Source organism: Leptidea sinapis, chromosome 2 (assembly GCF_905404315.1).
Source record: "Leptidea sinapis chromosome 2, ilLepSina1.1, whole genome shotgun sequence".
Taxonomy (NCBI): Eukaryota; Metazoa; Arthropoda; class Insecta; order Lepidoptera; family Pieridae; genus Leptidea; species Leptidea sinapis.
Window position 1 is genome coordinate 11,236,573 of NC_066266.1, and position 19,072 is coordinate 11,255,644.

General features: G+C 34.5%; 1 protein-coding gene across 6 annotated transcripts in view; it reads left to right on the forward strand.

Annotated features, from left to right (window-relative positions):
• LOC126971673 (protein trachealess) overlaps nucleotides 1-19,072 on the forward strand; it is a 271,027-nt gene that overhangs the window by 223,246 nt on the left and 28,709 nt on the right. For all 6 annotated transcript variants that reach the window (XM_050818066.1, XM_050818089.1, XM_050818080.1 and 3 more), the window contains one exon: nucleotides 17,161-17,237. In XM_050818066.1, coding sequence (XP_050674023.1) covers nucleotides 17,161-17,237 — 77 coding nt within the window. The remainder of the gene's footprint in view (nucleotides 1-17,160; nucleotides 17,238-19,072) is intronic.

Genomic DNA, 19,072 nt, shown 5'->3' on the forward strand with positions numbered 1-19,072 from the left:
CTATGCATATATAGGTAGGTACTTCAAGAGTTCAATATGGAAGTTTTTATTAAAATTTACATGTTAGTAAGGTATGATTATCTCATGGCTTACGTGTTAACATGTCATGTGTTTATCACCATTTATAAATACCAACTATATTTTATTCGTGTTGGTAAAAATAAAATGAAAAAATAATAAGGTTGCAACTCTCGCTACTTATTTTGAACAGCATAAATTACCTGTCATATATGTTGCGATTTTTATGAAGCGTTTTGCTTGCGGCGGCCTCGTGTGCCGGGTCGTCTCCTTCCCTCGAATGTGTGCGAAGGCAAAGATGGCATAAAGGAATAAAAAGGCATAAAAGGCATTTATTTTCTCAAAATTTATTCCTTTAGAATTCTTTTTGATGTAGTTCTAATAACTACTGGATAGTACTACCGCTTCGGAAACAAATGGCGCTCTGAGAGAGAAGAAGCGACGCAAGAAACTCTCCCAACATTCTTTTTTTTTGGCTGGTTCGTGCTTCGACTTGTGAATGAGTGCTGCTTGTGGTGCCAAGTCAACCTGTTATGGTTAATAAACTATTGTATTTGTTGAATGCAATTACTAATTATGACAGTAAGAACAATCATCATGTTCGCGAAGCATCCTTTCACGATTTTATAAAGAAATAGATAACTTGAATCATACATTCATTCACCATACATAGAAGATAATGTTCTGTTCTGTAAACAATGTATTCTGCAGTAACAAATACTAAGACAAACGAATTGAAATATACATAATCGTATTAAATCTTAAACCGAGAATAAACTGGAAAATTGTAAACCACACCACAATGAGCGAAACTTAATTATTCATCAACTTAAGCCGAGAAAATAAACGGGGAGGCGGTTGGACAATTTTTAATCTAATCAATTAGCAATCAGTGCAAGTGATACGTCGCTTGTTACCGTTGATTATTTGCTGAACGTGACTCGGGTTATTCAAATTGGGGTTCCGTACAGTTTTCGCATTGTTAATTATTGTTCTAGTTCCACTTATGTTTATGCAATGAGGAGATTCGCAAATAACTTTAATTAAACTAAAATAGAAACTTTACTAGATTTAAGAAAATTTATTGAATTTGGCGTTATTTTACGGATATCGATAATAATTATCCAAATGTCTTCAACCAGTGATTCACGAGGCGACGCTGACTCGCCAAACTCCGGCACGAGACATTTAGATTTATTAGATTTTATAACTAGGTACGAGTAACACACTACTAGTAATAAATAGTAAAATATAATGCTCTTTTAGTTCTAACACCTTTTATGATAAAATACAGATAAATTACAAGAATAATTTATAATTATAAATATAATATAATTACAAGAAAGACCCTAAAGTAGACTGGAATTCTTCAATTCCAAGATTTTTTTTAAATAAGGAGCCAACGTTGAATACAATAATAATTATTTTTATTCTCAATCACACCCTTAAAAATATTTATATAAATTGTATAGGTACCTCACTTACAGGCTAAATCAACATGCATAATGAAATGAAAAACAATAGAATACATTTTGTAAAAACTTGCATTTGACTACAATTTAAACAATTGTAAAGTAATACAATTAAAATACAATATGAACTATTAATTAAATCAATGTGAGAGTAAAAATAAACTAAACCAAATTCTGTGATAAAATATTAAAAATAAAAAATAGGCATTTCTAGGTGGTGATGGTTTTTCTATTTCCAAAAAGGTATCGAAATGTTACACAAATGTTAACCCTTAAGGTTGCACTAGATGGTCATTCTTCCACCCAAACGTAGTATAGCTATTACTACAAATAACCAACTTATGGAGTTTGAAAACGGCAATATTGTTACCATACAAGGATAAATTAGTTACTTAAAAATTAAAATAATTCTATTTTGAACACGCATATTTAGTAGTTTTCTCAAAATATGCATAAACCCAATTGCCTGTTTATTATCATTTCTTTTTCGTTATAAATCATTATTTATTATACCAGAATGGATATTCTTGAACGCGCTAGCACCTACACATCTTTACAGCTGTATTACTTTCGCACGTCATGATGCTGAATGGGATAGCATCAATTTAAGCCGTGCCGCATCGACTAGTTAACCCTAAGGTGCAGATTGTACTCTTTCCCAAACCGGCCAACTAGACTTGAAAGCAGTAGTTAAAATTACTGATTCGACTTCACCCCTATCGTTTGTAATGCTAAATGCGATAAATGTATGAAAAAAATTGTCATTTTTAGAGACTTCCGAAAATTTGAAATTTTAATACTAAATTACATGTTTAAATTAAAATTATCAACATCAATCTGGTTTTCATTATTCTTCACTCTCTTTACAACGTGTATCACATTCGCACATGATATTGAATGAGATAGCATGCATTTTTGCCGCACCGCGTCGAACCGTTAACCCTAAAATGCAGATTGTACTCTTTCTTATTTTTTTTTAGCAGTGCTCTTTATCGCAGATCATAAATGAGACCTAGTACTGAGTCACCTACCATTAAATGATCCTAATGCTTATTTGTTCAAGACTGACACAAAAATATTGATATTAAAATTTATACACCAAATACAGTCAACTGTATAATTTACGAGAAACAATGATTTATATGACAATTTCTCAATTGAACAGGAAAATGAGAGGTAGATGAATGTGGCAAATTAAGTGGGAGGGAGACACATGTTTTGTCCCCCATATTGGTGTTAGCAGCACCCACGCTGATTTATGGCTAAAGGGGATTCAACGGGTTTTTCGATAATTTAACTCGTATGGTTTTGTATATACAATAAATACTTCAGGTACAATATGGAATGAATTTTTTTTTTAATAATATGGCCATGAATGATTCAGCTTAATTTTATATAAAACAATTGTGTGGCTTAATGAAATCATGATGCAAGTGCAACTTTATTGCACATAATAATATATTTACAACAGCATCTAATCAAATAATGAAAAGAAAAAAAAATATACATAATGCTTTACTTATTCATAAAATAAAATTTTGTCAGATGTGGCTCGAACTCACGTCTCTCACTCGGGAAGCAGAGTTCAAATCTGGAGCCTTAGACCACTGAAATTACTGAGTCAACTTTACCTCTACTCCCCGGCTGGCTGTAATGCGACATGCGATAGATGTAACAGAGAATTTGAGATGTTGAAATAAGAGTTTCGCTTTAAAAGTAAATGGCATTTTTAAGGCCATTAAACATTACAGTACCGCGTTTAAGCAAATTTTATCACACATTATATTATGTGAATTATCAAGTATTATGGTAAGTTTCCATACAAATATGATATTTTTTTATTGATTGAAACTTTTCCAATTTGTTTTTCTAACAATATAATATTTCAATCATTAACAAAAGACCATGATGGTTTTTAATCACCCCTTCCCATTATTTGACAATGATATATGTGATGATAGCTGCGGCTGATCGACTTTATTTAAGAAAATATTTTTGACAATCAGGGACCAGACGAGCAGAACGTTCAGCTGATGGTAATTGATACGCTCTGCCCATTACAATGCAGTGCCCCTCAGGATTCTTGAAGAACCCAATAATTTTGAGAAGCACTACAATTACGCTCGTCACCTTCAGACATAAGATGTTAAGTTAAGGCGCCTTTCAGACTGAAACACAATAATATTTATACATTACTTTGCGGCAGAAAAAGGCGCCGTTGTGGTACCCATGATCTAGGCGGTATCCTTTGCCAAGAAGCCTCCCACTCACTTGCTTTGTGATCTGTGGTTCGTAAACTTATTAATTAATAAAAATTTATTTATGTAACTAATAGCACCCAAAAATTCAAACATCCAAAAATATCGTTGGGTCATTTAGAAAATTTGTGAATTCCAAAAAGTATTTTTTTTATTCAATACATTTAAAAATATTATTGTTAATTCTATATGGAGTTGGAATTATGAAAAATCATGCTACTTGATATTGTAGTAGCTAAAATCACAAAATAAAATAGTTCGAAAATTTGCATCTCAAGTTATGTATACTTACATAAGTTTTGTACAAACATGTGTCGGATCGAAAATGGTGCGTCTTCACGTAATTCTCGTGTTTAATACAGACCGCTGTAAATCATATCGCGGCACATCTGCCGACGAAATAGAAAAATAACAATAAATAAGGGAAACAGGTCCGGTCACACACCCAGATACAATATAAACGTACGTATGTGCGCAAACATAGACACATCGAACCACATGAACTATTTCTTTCGAATATCATTTAATAAAAAATCAATTGCTTAAAAGATGTTATCTAAATCTAAAAGATGTACATTTTTATACAAAAGTAGTCTAACTAATTTAGAGTAGTAGATTCGCATCTAGAGTAGTAGGTTCGCATTTGATATTGCTAGGATTTCTTAAATAAATTGGGCTCAGGCATAAAGGCAACACAGAATTGTTATTTGATTTAATTAAATGCTGGGGAGTATGTATGCAGGTACCCTACATAAGACATCAATTTACGATTACATGGCTGAGTTCTAATTCCTAAATAAGTTTTTCTGATTCGATTTCATTTGATTTATGATTACAAACGATAATAGGAGACGTAGCTATAAAAATACGTAATGGACTAATCATACAGTACAAAGATTTGATAAATTGAGCGAATATCTTTTGAGTACATAAAATTTGGCACCCCAGAGTGAGTAAAGATAAAACAAGACAATTTGAAGAGTGGAAGCAATGGCTGTAAAAGCATGGACCTGAAATGTCTGATTGATTTAAATAAAATACATTTTAAAGGATAAAAATGCGTATAATCGCAACTGTATTTTACATTAGTTTTTGCGTAGATCCCCCTGAAAGCAAGCTCTGCAAGGTTAACCACGAATGTTACACATTTAAATAAAATACATTTTAATTAAAGAAGTTACTAATGTCAGATTGAAGAAGAAATCAATAGAACAGTGTCGAAAAAGGAGGAGTCGTTTACCAAAGCGGGGCAAATAGTCAATTTTTTTTGATGTCGACGTCCCAACGAGTCTCAATAAAGGATTATCTTGTTTTAATTATTACTGAATTCTATTAAATTAGCCTTATTATCTTTTAATGGTAACATTATTCTGAAAAGTCAAAGTCAAGAATCATTTATTTATGTAGGTCCATAAACGGAATCTACTACTTTTGTTGTAAATCAACATAAAGTATGTACCTTTACTACAAGTTTTGATGAATTTTTAAAGCAGGGACCTCCTTTCTAAAAGGTAGTTTAGCAATTAGTGAGTTCCTACAACGAGCAAGTCAAGATATTTTCAAATGAATTTATAAAAGTCAAAATTGACGCATGAAAGTAATATAACAGCACGGTGGCTTAGAAAGGCATTAAGCCGTAGGTAATCAACAAATAAATATATATCAAAAGAAGCGAACTGAAGGAAACTTCTGTAATTAAATGACTATAGCATAAGACGCTAAGTATACATTTTCTTAACCCTTTAATACTTCAGTGAATTCCTTGATCTCTTCTCGAGTTAGCGGCTAATCCGGTCCATAATGAACTCAACCCTTACCCTTACTAAACACACAATACACTTTATACCTTTCTTTCTTCAAGACTTACAAAGTAAAATATACTGTGTGTAAATAAATTTTATCTGAAATTGGCTCATACTTTATACGAATTATTTTATACTTAATACATACACTTATTGACACACTATTTAAGGAATTCTGATAATTAAAATCTGTTTATTAATATAGTTTCTGAATGATTTTCACTTTTTTTATAATGAAGTAATTACTTACTAAAATGTCGATGGTGGATGCGAAATTATATATCAAAAATATAAAATATAAATATATTTTGAATAAACTTACTACAAGATTTACTTAAATACTCGTAGCATAAAGGTATCTTAAAATAGTATACAATATTCCTTATCTCGATGTAAGTGTATTAATTATTCACAGAGATTTATGAAAAAAGTCCCAGGCATTCCATATTAAATATTAAAATACTTCAACACAACAGCAGTCACTTTTATCGCGCATTATTTTCAATATAGTTGTGGATGCGGCATTTTTCCCTCGCGCCGGTGCATCGCAATCATCGCCCCGTACCATTCTATATTGACAGTACGTGTTCTGAATAATGTGCCCTTTTCCGGGATTTTGCAGCTATTTTTATTTAGTATCGATCGAGGTCCGTCGGGCCGACTCGACCCTAGTTCTCTATTGAAGGGTTATCCGCCCGTGTAATTGGCTTGTTACAATTCATTATGTTCCGCTGCCGTGATTTTTTGGTATTTCTCACTTAATATTGCTGACCAAGCGTCTAGGTGGACTTTTTTAACACAATAAGGTACTAGACGATCAGGACGTTCTGCTGATGGAAATTGATACGCCCTGCCCATTATAATGCAGTGCCATTCAGTATTCTAGAAATATGCAAAAATTCTGAGCGGCTCTACAATTGCGCTCGTCACCTTGAGACATAAGATGTTAAGTCTCATTTGCCTACTAATTTCACTAGCTACGGCGCCCTTCAGACCGAAAAAGTAACTCCCTCTAGTAAATCGTTAACAAGTAAAACTTATTGACCGAATAATAACAGCCAAATAAAAGATATTAGTAAAAACTGTTTGCGTTAAGTTTATCATTATCATGTTTTACTACCGTTGCCATTAATCATATCAGAATCATCATATAAGAAATGACATCAAAAAGAATTCTAAAGGAATCAATTTTGAGAAAATAAATGCCTTTAATGCCTTTATTATTTCGATTAATTTAACTTTTTTTGTGCCGAGTGTAATACCGCGTTAGTTTGTTTGTATGTTAAATATATTTGTATTTATACATTGTTAATAATTGTACTCTTTGTAGTAAGTACTTTTTGTAGTAAAACTGATATTTTCTTATATAAAAGAAATATTATTTTCCACATAAACAATTATTTTCAGATACATTTACCTATATTTATTTGGCAAGGGCAATAATTTAGCCGTATTTGTTCCCACTGACAAGTGGACAGAACTAACATTGACCGGGGGTGTTTTCACAAGGGCAAATTAAATAAAACTCACGCCTAATAGCGGTGAGGGAGGCATCTATACGTGGTCAACTATTTATCAGCTAAGATAAGTGTGAACGAACTTTTGTTATTGATACTTAAGACCAAGTGATAAGTACATATAAATATTGAAATTATTACTAATGTGCACATGTAACTTGCGACGTCACCAGTCCGCCAGTCCCCAAACTCCTCACATAGCGCTGACAGTCGTGGCTACGCTTCTAAATTGGTAACGTTGCCATGCTGTCGCCAAGTGAGATAAATGTCCTAAATTTTAATATAAATTGTTGGGATACGCAGCCGGCGACGTCGCCAAGGGGTCGCCGTGAGGTAGAGCTCTTAGACTATAAAAATGATAAAAAAGTTCCAATCCTCATTAGTTGTTTAAAGATGTATGATTTAAAAATAATTAAGAAAAACAATGCAAAAAAATTGTCATAGGATAAGCGTAATTTTCGTAAGTAAACTGTCCTCAATGTTAATATGAATTGTTGAGATACGCAGGAGGCGACGTCGCCATGGCGTCTTCAGGAGGTAGGGCTCTTAGACTATAAAAATGATAATAACTTTTTATTTTCATTAGCAATTTAAAGGTGTATGATGTATCTAGTATATAGGCACATATTTAGGCACAAACATATCTGTGACCTTATATAGAAATATACATAAGTGGCAGCCCTACATCAATAGGTAACGTAAAGCGTTATCTTAGAAATTCGAAGTACCCTCAAAAAATACAAGTTGGTGTTGATTGGCAACCCCCAGAGGCACTTGACCGAGGTCCGCGTGTAATGAAGAATTACTGCCCTCTGCACACCCTGCAGGCATCGATTTATTAGATATTTTTAAGACGCATCTGTTCTGTTCAATTTACTTGAGGGATTTCTTTTATGTCAGCTATTAATAATTCACTTTATAGCAGGTACTTCTATGCCTTCATCATAGTTATTATAATCTGATGACAAATTGATGCCAAAGTTGCAATCAGAAAATTCATCGACTTAATTGTTGTGAATATTTGTGAATGGTGGAGTGTTGCCCGATGAAAATTCATTTTAAGATTTTAAACTAAAAAAATATCAATTGAAAGAGATGTGGATTGGTATACCATTGAAAATTGTATTTGAATGCATCTTTTGACCGTTGTAGTTGCAAACGTCCATGGGCGGTTGCCTCAAGCGTGCCTCTAGCCTCTCTTATATATAAATAAAACTGACAAAATAGTAGACATAAGTATTGCGTTTGATTCAAATCAAAATCAATGTATTAATGTTTGACAATCAAATAATAGTTATGAATATCAAAAGTTATCTTATCTTTTTATATTTACAGCTTTCTTCATTTTCATACTTCGGAAAGGGTTCAGGTTTAATGAGAAGAAGTGGCAGGAAACTTATTGCCACTCTTTTAAATCAACATTTACAGCTTCATCTTGTTTCAGTTTACCAGTGAGAGGCTCCTTTGCACAGGATGCCGGCTAGATTATGGGTACCACAACGGCGCCTATTTCTGCCGTGAAGCAGTAATGTGTAAGCATTATTGTGTTTCGGTGAGACAAATGAGACTTAACATTTTATATCTCAAGCACAATTGTAGGGCCGCTCAGAAAATCTGTGTTTTTCAAGAATACTAAGCAGCACTGCATTATAATGGGCAGGACATATCAATTACCATGAACTGAACGTCCTGTTCGTCTCGTTACTTATTTTCATAAAAGTAAAGTTCCATTATATGTAAAGTGGCGCAACAAAAATACTCCAATGATTTAGGAGAGAAAATCCCTATTACACCTCCTATAATGATAATGAAACTTTAAAAATAATGATACATTGCTTTATGTCGCAAATTGTCCTCGTAATAGCTCCTAGATCTGGTGTTCGTTTAATGGCGAGGCTATACCGTAATGAGAAAATTATACGAGGACTTAGCCGCCTTAATAAAAATTTGTTCGTGTTGGGGTGAAAGACTTAAATAAATGGTTTTTCTTCTCAATTATATAATAACGAGTTATTGACTAAATAGATGATGGTATACTGTGGCCTCTAATTGTATTTCTTAGCATTCGGTATCTTTAACACAATTTAATAGAATCAGTTATTAATGAAAATTTATTGAATTTGCGGACATCTGCCATTTACGTAATTACTATTTACATTATTACGTAATATTCACGAACGAGTAAAAAAAGAAGGACTCCGCGCCGTGATATTAGCAAGTGAAGCACCGTTATGCTAGTGTGTGTGCGGTTATGGAGGATACTAGTTACACAATTTTTTCTCCCTTAAATAATCATATATGGCCACAAATACTTGTATAGTATCGTATTTACACTTTTTCACAACGCACGACGGCATATTTAAAATATTTTATTAAGACGCAAACTGATCTGTCACAGACGATGACAATTCTCATAATGGCCGCCTATCGGCCTGTAGTAGAGTAAGTGTGTGCATGCGTATAAATTACACGTTAATCGGTTTGTTTTGGTGTTACACTGTTATGTAAGGTGACACGTAGTCCTTATTTTTTACTATCTAAAATAACATTGTTTCACAGCAGAACTGTCAAACAGTGCGTCAATAAATTCTCTCATAGAAAATATGTCCATACAAAAAAAAATATTGGAAATGAAAATATTTATGGGTCCTAAATCGAAATAAAAGCTATCCTATCTCTCAAATTGGACTGTTAACCTCTGTTTTGAGCAATGCACGCATACTTACGCAAATCACCAGTGGACGACGTAGCTTGTCACGCACACTAAAGTAATAAACCTGGCCTGTTTTCATCGGTTGTCTAGCAGCAAGAGGCTCTATCTAGATGTATAAATTATCTAAAGCCATTATTTATTCCACCTTACCGAAAACAAGACTTTTGTAGTCCTGAAGAGTTAGACCATTTCATTTCACCAGTGGGAGGCTCCTTTACACAGGATGCCGGCTAGATTATGGGTACCACAACGGCGCCTATTTCTGCCGTGAAGCAGTAACGTGTAAACTTTACTGTGTTTCGGTCTGAATGGTGCCGTACCTAGTGAAATTACTGGGTAAATGAGACATCTTATGTGTCAAGGTGACGAGTGCAATTGTAGTGCTACTCAGAATTATTGCGCTTTTGGTAATGGGCAGGGTGTATCAATTACCATCAGCGGAACGACCTGCTGGTCTCGTCCCGTATTTTCATTAAAAAAAAACCATTTCAAAGCAATAATACTCAACCAACTGACTTTAATACAATATTGCAACAAATCTTATCATATAGGTCAGCATCATTTTGTTGATAAAACGTAAATTCACATGGTTTTAGTTTCGAAGCATATTTGAGTCGCGATCTCGAGATACCCGGGGCGTGTTCTTTATTACGATTTAATTCAACAAAACGGAGAGAATTGTTCTTTGATATAGCCGACCACTACGCTCCGCATGCTTTCTGATTTCTTCGGACATTTGTGTGTCTTACAGTTAGGGCTATGTTTCACCGGGACACCACGGTGGCGCAACCATATTTATAAATATATACAGCTTTATAGGGAGTTAGTTACCCATCTGGTGTCCAATTACGTTGCGCAATCAATTTGTTGGAGCGACCAGCTCGGTAGCTTACGGCCACCATGTTGGTGCAACTGGTTGCACCACCCTTGTATCCAGGTGATATAAAGCCCTTAGAATCAAAGAGTTAGATTATGAAAAACTGCCTTCCAAATGAGCTGTACGAAAAAATGACATATTTCAAGTGTAATATTATTTACCATAGAAATAAAAATATTTTTGATATGATTTAATTTTGAAAAAACTATGGAGCTAATGCCAAGCGCTGTTTACGACTTGTCAATCAAAATCGGTTACAGTAACTATCGAATCGCATTCCTATTATATCTTGCTGTAGCTCCTTTAGAGCTCTTCTTATTTGTGTATGTGCTAATAGGGTAGGGAAAAACACAAATACTTCTGAATGGACTTAATACTAATTTTGTATGAATACACTCTAGATATATCGAATAGCACGTCCGACGTACATGCGGATGACTTCACTGGCTGTTGCTAGTTTTAGATATTTTCAGTAGAATTTTATATTATGAATAAAAACAATTTATTGCACTAAAAAATGTTAAAATTTGTACATAAAGGTTATGGCAGCACAATTAAGCTATCTCTTTAAGGTAACAAAAAAGTAGGTGATTTTATTTATAACTTGAAATAAGGCAATAAATTAACGTACTATAGGATATATATGCACATACACATACACACATCTATATACTTATATATACATACTACCTACAGTTATACTTTTAGATATACGCACAAAAGAGCCGGAAATAATTGATAAAATTGATATTTGCTTATTTAAATAAACTTTACCCCTTAAACTCCACTTAAATTATAACCTACGTAATTTTTTGTATAGTGTCAACATAATTTCAAAAGCATCTGAACTAAGATCGATTAAATACCTACTAATGTAGATTCGAAACAAGTAAAAATCTTTGTGAGTTTGCAAATAGCATGGAGTCCCTAGCGGTTTGATAAAGTCGTTTCAGAAATGGTTATTTTGTTTTGTTCTAAAGTTACACGAGATATGAACAATATAATATTTTATCCTACATTATATTTTACTCAACATCTTCAAGGTTAAGAATGAAATACTAACTGTTCATGTATACATTGTTCTTACTGTTATTGATTACTTCTTTGCAGCTTCCTCATATTTAGGGTTCTGCAGCTAACCAAAAACATTAACGGCCTTACAAATAAACTTGGTATACCTGAAAATAAACCAAGAATAATATGCAACATAATATTGTCTATATCGCTGACAACACTGGCAATTCCTACTAATATTATAAATGTGAATATAAGTTGGTTTGTTACGCTTTTACGTCGGAGTTACTGAATCGATTTTTATGAAATTTGGCACAGCGCTAGAGCTTGGGAAAGCACATAGACTACATTTTGTCCCGGAAAAATCCATATTTCCCGTGGGATTTGAGAAAAACTGAAATTCACAGCGATGAGCTATAACTATACCAATTGTAGGTTTAGTTTGCCAGAGCATTCTTTATCGAAATAAGATTCATATAATATGTTGGGAATGGGAGCGTAAACCCGAATCGGAACTGGAATAGGACATGAGATAATCTTCAATTTGAAACTTGCTTATTATTTTTAAAAACCCTTTATCCACGCGAACGAAGACGCGCGCATCAGCTAGTACAATTATAATTCTGAAGTTTTCCGAATGTCTAGCAGCTTTACCAACCTTACAAATAAACCCGGGATACGGTCGAATAAATCAATCATAAACAAAATGTCTATTTGTAAATATTTTGCATATTCTTGGTTTAATCTCAGGTATTACTGTATATCAAGTTTTTTTGTAAGGCCGTAATAGTTTCTTTATGTCTATTCGGCTCTTCGTATGTGTGTATGCGCCTTGCGTGGGTACTTAAAATACGTAATTACTGTTAAATATAGTTGGTATGGTTATGGTTTTTAATGAGGCATTAGTACAGTTCAGTGCAGCCCTGTTTCACTGCGACCAATGCTCACAATAGCTCATAGCGTAGATTGATTCTTTTTATGAATCTAATAAGATTTTTATCAGCTGACGTATCTCAAGTGGTTGAAGAATTGGACTTCCCAAAGAGATGCTAGGTTTACGTATTAAATGACCACATTCAGAGAGGATGTGTAACGGGGTTTCATCTGCACTATTAGAGAACTCTGCAATCTCTGAGGCATAACATTGAGAGGTGATTGTTTAATCTGCAGTGCCCCATTAGTGTCCTGGTAATGTGTAAGTTGTCCCTACTTAGCCCTAGTGTCTCATGCGCAGCCATTTTGTTGAAGGCTTGAATTAGGGTTTTGGAACGGGTTAAACCCAGAGTGTTGCTCTTGTAAGTTGTAAGTTTATTACACTGTGAACAATGTATCAAGAGTAGATTTAACGAGAGTGTTATGTTAGAGGAACACCACAGAAGGGTTCAGCGTCTTCGTAAAGTGGTTGAAGGTTATGGAAATATATTTCATATTATAAAGCAAAGTCCTCCGTCACGTCTGTCTGTCTATATTGACGATTTTCATGCTGTTTTCACCATCGGATAGCGTGATTCTTGAGGAAGATTTAAGTATATTATATATTAGCAATTAACTATACTTGCTGGAGGTGTCAAAAAATAAGCTTACTGGGAGCTTTCAATGAAAACACTGGCTAAGCCCTAAACAAAATAATATTATATTTTAATTGCTAAAACAAAATGTTCTTGCCTCTTTTTCGCGTCCATCTTACACGTGACGTAGTGATACTACTTCTAATGAGCGTATACAATAGACTTTGAACATTACTAACACGAATTAAGATGTTAATTTGAATGAATGTTTTAATGTTATCTCTTAAGTTTATGTTACGTATATGCAACGCCGCTCGGATTTTATTTGACGACCTTTAATAGGCGATTGGGACTCTATTTGTTTATAGTACGTCAATGCTTAGCCCCCATCCACCCGTAGCATGCGATATGGAAGTTCCAAAACCACGCTTCGTAATTACGTCACTGCAAAAATATGTAAAATGACCCGAGTAATGCGTTCATAGTCGTGACAAAACACGCGTCGTTGTGATAAGTACGTGGTGCAGTGCCCGCTGATGTTTCAGCTTTATTGTCCGTCTGTCTGTCCGACACCAGTCACGAAGTCACGAGCGAACACGCGTGTCCTTGCTAGTCACTTTCAATGATCAAAATTTCGAAAAGTTCGTGGTCTTCAAACTGGTCATTCATAACGTAATAATTTCAAGTATCGTCGTCTATTGAAGTGATTTTTTTAGGCGCATTATATTTTGTGGCCAGGTATTGAAGTAAATATGGTCATGATCCACTTTGGGCTTTATGAAGTTATCACTTCTTGAATGAAGTCTTAACGCACACACTCTCTGTGAACGGCTCGATCACCTCGCGTTGCGTAGAGACCGCGTCGCCTCATTGTGTGTCTTCTACTGCATTTATTACGGTGAGTGTTCCGAAGAGCTCTTTCACCTGTTTTCTGCCGTACGACACGCCACAATTTAGTACAATCTCCATCCAACCATCTGTGCATACAGTGCGATTTTCAAGGAACTTTTTTCCACGTTCACCAAACTATGGAATGAGCTTCCTTGTAAGGTGTTTCTAGGATGATACGACATGGGTACCAAAGGAAAGAGCGGCACTTCAACTGCGCTCGTCTCCTTAAGACACAAGATATCAAGTCTCATTTACCCAGTAATCGTAAGAGCGTAACACAGTAATCCTTGCACATTACTGTTTCACGGCGGAAATAGGCGCCGTTGTTGTACCCATAATCTAGCCAGCATCCTGAGGAAAGGAGCCTCCCACTGGTAGTAACATTTCTAAAATGCTGGCAATGCTCCAATATTTGCCCTGATGTTGCAGAAGAATGTGGGCGGCGGTGATCACTTAACATCAAGTGACCCGTACGCTCGTTGTACACGCTCTTTCATAATACATTTTTCATGATAACTGGTGAGACGAGCAAAATTAAGCAACACCTCAGCATTCTTGATTCAAATTCAAATATTTTTATTCAAACTAGGATTAAAAATCACTTATTGAACGTCAAAAACTACCACCCATTCAAAAGAGACTGCCTCAGACCTGAGAAGAATGGAAGAAACTTACCGGGCCTTTTTTTTGAATATAAAATATGGATTACAATGTGATATCGTACAATAAACATTTATAATTAAAGAGCCTGAGGATGTTCGCTTTATTCCCAGTCAGTGGTGTCATTAAGAAAATCTTTATGCTATAATAACCTTTCCCACACAAACGTTTTTTAACAATTCTTTTAAATTTCGTAACACATTCGTTTTGTACATTTTCTGGGATCATATTGTAGAAGCATATACATCGCCCAACAAAGCTTAACAAGTTTATGTTTGTTCCTCGTGTTAACATTATGAATGTCACAGTTTCTAGAAAATTCCTCAATGTGATTATGATATATATAGAAAAATATAAACAGAAAACCAATAAGAAACTTCTGATTAGAACTGCAATGTAAAATATACACCCAACTCCCAAACAGCCTAGCGAAACTCTCTGAGAAAAAAGCGATTCACTCGATTGTATGAAACGTGCAGTCATTGATAGATTGACAGATGACGGCTGAAATCCACTACGTTTTAAGCAACTGTTCGCTTTCAAACTAACTCACTAATTCAAACTTATTTCAAAATACTGCACGTTTCATACTAAACTAAATTCAAATTTTTACTTAAAATTACTTCTCCCTGTCATGTAATTCTGTAGTGACAGCTTAAGTTAGATAAAAACAAAAAGTTTTAAATTTGGAATACCTACACTTCGAGTATCTTAATAACACCGGTGAAGTTTATATTTTTAGTTAAGTGAACAATATACAATTGGAAATTTCCCCGCGTTATAAACACCATAAACCCTCTCAGCTACCGTCCACCATCAGATAAGATCTTGGAGTATCATCTTACATACACTTGCTTTGTTCTCGCTTATTAACTCGCGCGAGCGGTACATAAATTATAAAATCTTGACTTATGGCTACGAGACTTGACGAACTTAACTAGCAGATTACTGAAAGAGTGTAGAAGTTATTTAAAATTATTATAAATCGAAAAATAACAACAATCAATGTGTGTACATTGCATATACCAGTGGGAGACCTTTGCACAGGATGTCGGCTTGATTATGGGTACCGCAACGGCGCCTACTCGTATTTCTGCCGTGAAACAGTAATGTTTTATGCAATATTGTGTTTTGATCTGAAGGATACCGTAGCTGGTGGAATTACTGGGCAAATAAGACTTAACATCTTATGTCTCAAGGTGACGAGCGCAATTGTAGTGGCGCTCAGAATTTTTGGGTTTTTCAATAATGCTGAGCAAGTCAACGTCCTACTCGTCTCGTCCCTGTTATTTTCATAAATATATATATATTGATAGTTCAACTGCTGCTAATATATTATGATGCTTTGGACGAGAGCAATAAGGCATGGAATAAATTATTATTTAGCATCCATTTTGGACCTAGATCTAATAATTTAAAATTATCTTTAACTCACAAACTATTGTTAATATTATCTTAAGCTGACCCGGCAAACGTTGTTTTGCCATATAAAGTATAATTCATGCGATAGTTTTATAAGTAAGTAATTATAGCCTGTACATCATTTTGTTCTATTGTCAATAGTTTTTGCAGCGCACGCAAAAATTGGTTTTCGATTTTACACCTTGTGTTACAAAATAGCAGTTTTATTACGGATCCCTTATTTTGAAAAAAAAACATAGCCTTTAGCCTTCCTCGATAAATGGACTACCCAACACTGAAAGAATCATTCAAATCGGACCAGTAGTACCAGAGATTAGCGCGTTCAAACAAACAAACAAACAAACAAACACTGCAGCTTTATAATATTAGTATAGATAAAACACTTTTTAAACGACTAAAACGCGTGTAATTGTAACTGTGATTTTACATTAGTTTTTGCGTAAAGTTACATTTTTATTATTATTTTAGCTAACAAAGAGAATTTAAACACTACGTTCATTAGCTAACCCGACGTTATGTCACATTTTCAGAGCATGTTTTCAGGGGAGTTGAGAGGTAGTATGTGTAATAGTTGTCATTGTGAAAATTAGTGCCACTTTTTGCCTCGGAGGTGGTATGTTTCGTAGACAGGTGGTTTTTTGCATAGTACCTACCAGAAGTATCAAAGATCTGTTCAATCGATTTTTATAATACGCTTTTTACTAGCTTTACCTGTCTCTATGTATGTTTGTAACCGTCTCATTTGGGCGTGATTTTAACCCACTTTGAATGACCAGATTTCGGACAAACTTCGTAGATTTATCGAGAACCGATGACAATACATTGATTGCATAAAACTATTCCATTCGCAAAATAAGATTTTTGTTAATTTATATAATTTTTTCATCTATTGTCGATAAGGCAGGAATTGGTGTTTATTTTAAATTTCAACCATATATTTTCAACCAAAGCGTGTTTTTTAGTTTCTTTAAACTATTTTTATTTATAGAAATTATAATATTGTTTCAGGTACTCAGAGAGGCCGGTCGGGGGCGGGTCTTGCAATGGAGTTGTTTGAACAGCACCAGGGTACACATATACTGCAGGTAAATCTTAATCATATATAAACAAACTATTACCCGCTACTTCGTCTGCATTTACCAGTGCTACATATAATAAACACCAAACATATAACATACAAAACAATCATACAATATCTCATCGTTAAGGCAGTGTTTGTAGGAAACGTTTTTGTTCGATCGTTTTTGCTCCAACTTAACTTGCATATCCGATTACTACGTAATAGTCTTTTCATTTTTCGACTTAATATATAGCGATACTTACAAATACTGACATTTTTTTATATCGAAAAGGAGGACAAACGAGCGAAGGGTCACGTGGTGTTAAATGATCACTGACATTCATTCTCTTGCAACACCAGAGGAATCACAGGTGCGTTGCCGGCCTTGAAGGAGGGTGTATGTACCCATGACGTATCGTCCCCGAAAACACCGCACAAGGAAGTTCATTCCACAGCTATGTAGTACGTGGAAGAAAGCTCCTTGAAGACCGCACTGTGGAGGACCGCCACACATCCAGATGGTGGGGATGAAATCCGAACTTGTGGCGTATCGTGCGAAGGTGGAATTCGGCGGCAGGAATCTTGGCTTTCTATTGAAGAGAGAATTTTTGAAATCGGTGTGCGTGACAAGCTTTGTCTTACACTCGCGATTTGTATGACACTTTGTGTTAGTGTGCGTGAATTGCTCAAAATAAAGGTTAGTTCTAAGGTGTTCTTATTTCGACGTTTTCACAGCTGTCATAGTCTATCTGACCTATAAATGATCTAAAGCCTAATGTTTGTGGAAAATAAATATCAATCTTTACTTATTCATAAAAACTCATTATAAACCCTTGAATTAGCATCAATTGATGTAGTGACGATATTTCATCAGTTCTTCATGCTTTTTATACAACAATAACACACAATAGCTGTCGCTAACAACTAATTTATTTATTACTAAACATCTATTTAATATTAGTACGGTTTCACTCGTTTCATAACAAAATTAATTGAATATATTCTGTGGCAATTTGTTCAAGAAGGTCAGGCGCGCGTTGGTGTACGTGATTTGGGTTCCGTTATGATTCAATTTGATTATTTTCCTTGACGAGACAAATAACACCTTAAAGATTTTTTACGGAACCTATTTCTGTCATGAAGCAGTAATGTGTAAAAATTGGCGCCATAGCTAGTGAAATTACTGGGCATATGAGACTTAACATCTTATGTCTCAAGGTGACGTGCGCAGTTGTAGTGCCGCTCAGAATTTTTGGGTTTTTCAAGAAATGCGGCACTGCATTATGATGAGCAGGGCGTTTCAATTACCATCAGCTGAATGTCCTGCTCGTCTCGTGCCTTACTGTCATAAAAAAGCATAGTTTTGGTGTTGCTATTCAGTATAATTTATTTAAAAAACAACGTATTTTTTATATAATTATAAAACAATTAAACTTTTAATAAATGTTTATAGTGATGAAATTAAATAAAAGTCTTTTTATATTCCAAATTTGAAAATGTCTAAAAAAGTAGCTATATATTTAGCATATTGTATAAATTGTATTAATAGGTCAAGTCTCTCAAACGACCTTGAAATGCTGTCATGTTCGTTTCAAACTTTTTACCCAAAAAACTAAGACAACGTAAGGCATTGTTAAGACCTAAGTAATCACGTACTACAGTTTTCAATCAAAATAAAACCACAGAACCCAATAATATCGAGAATCGATTGCAAAACGATTATTTACGTGATCGAATGACAGTATAATCAATTTTTTAGTATTCGAAGTCTGTTTGTATGATGCAATGTCAGCTGTGAATAACTGTTGTTGGTGGATGGAGTTTTGAATTCTAATGTTGATATGTGATAGGAACTGTTCG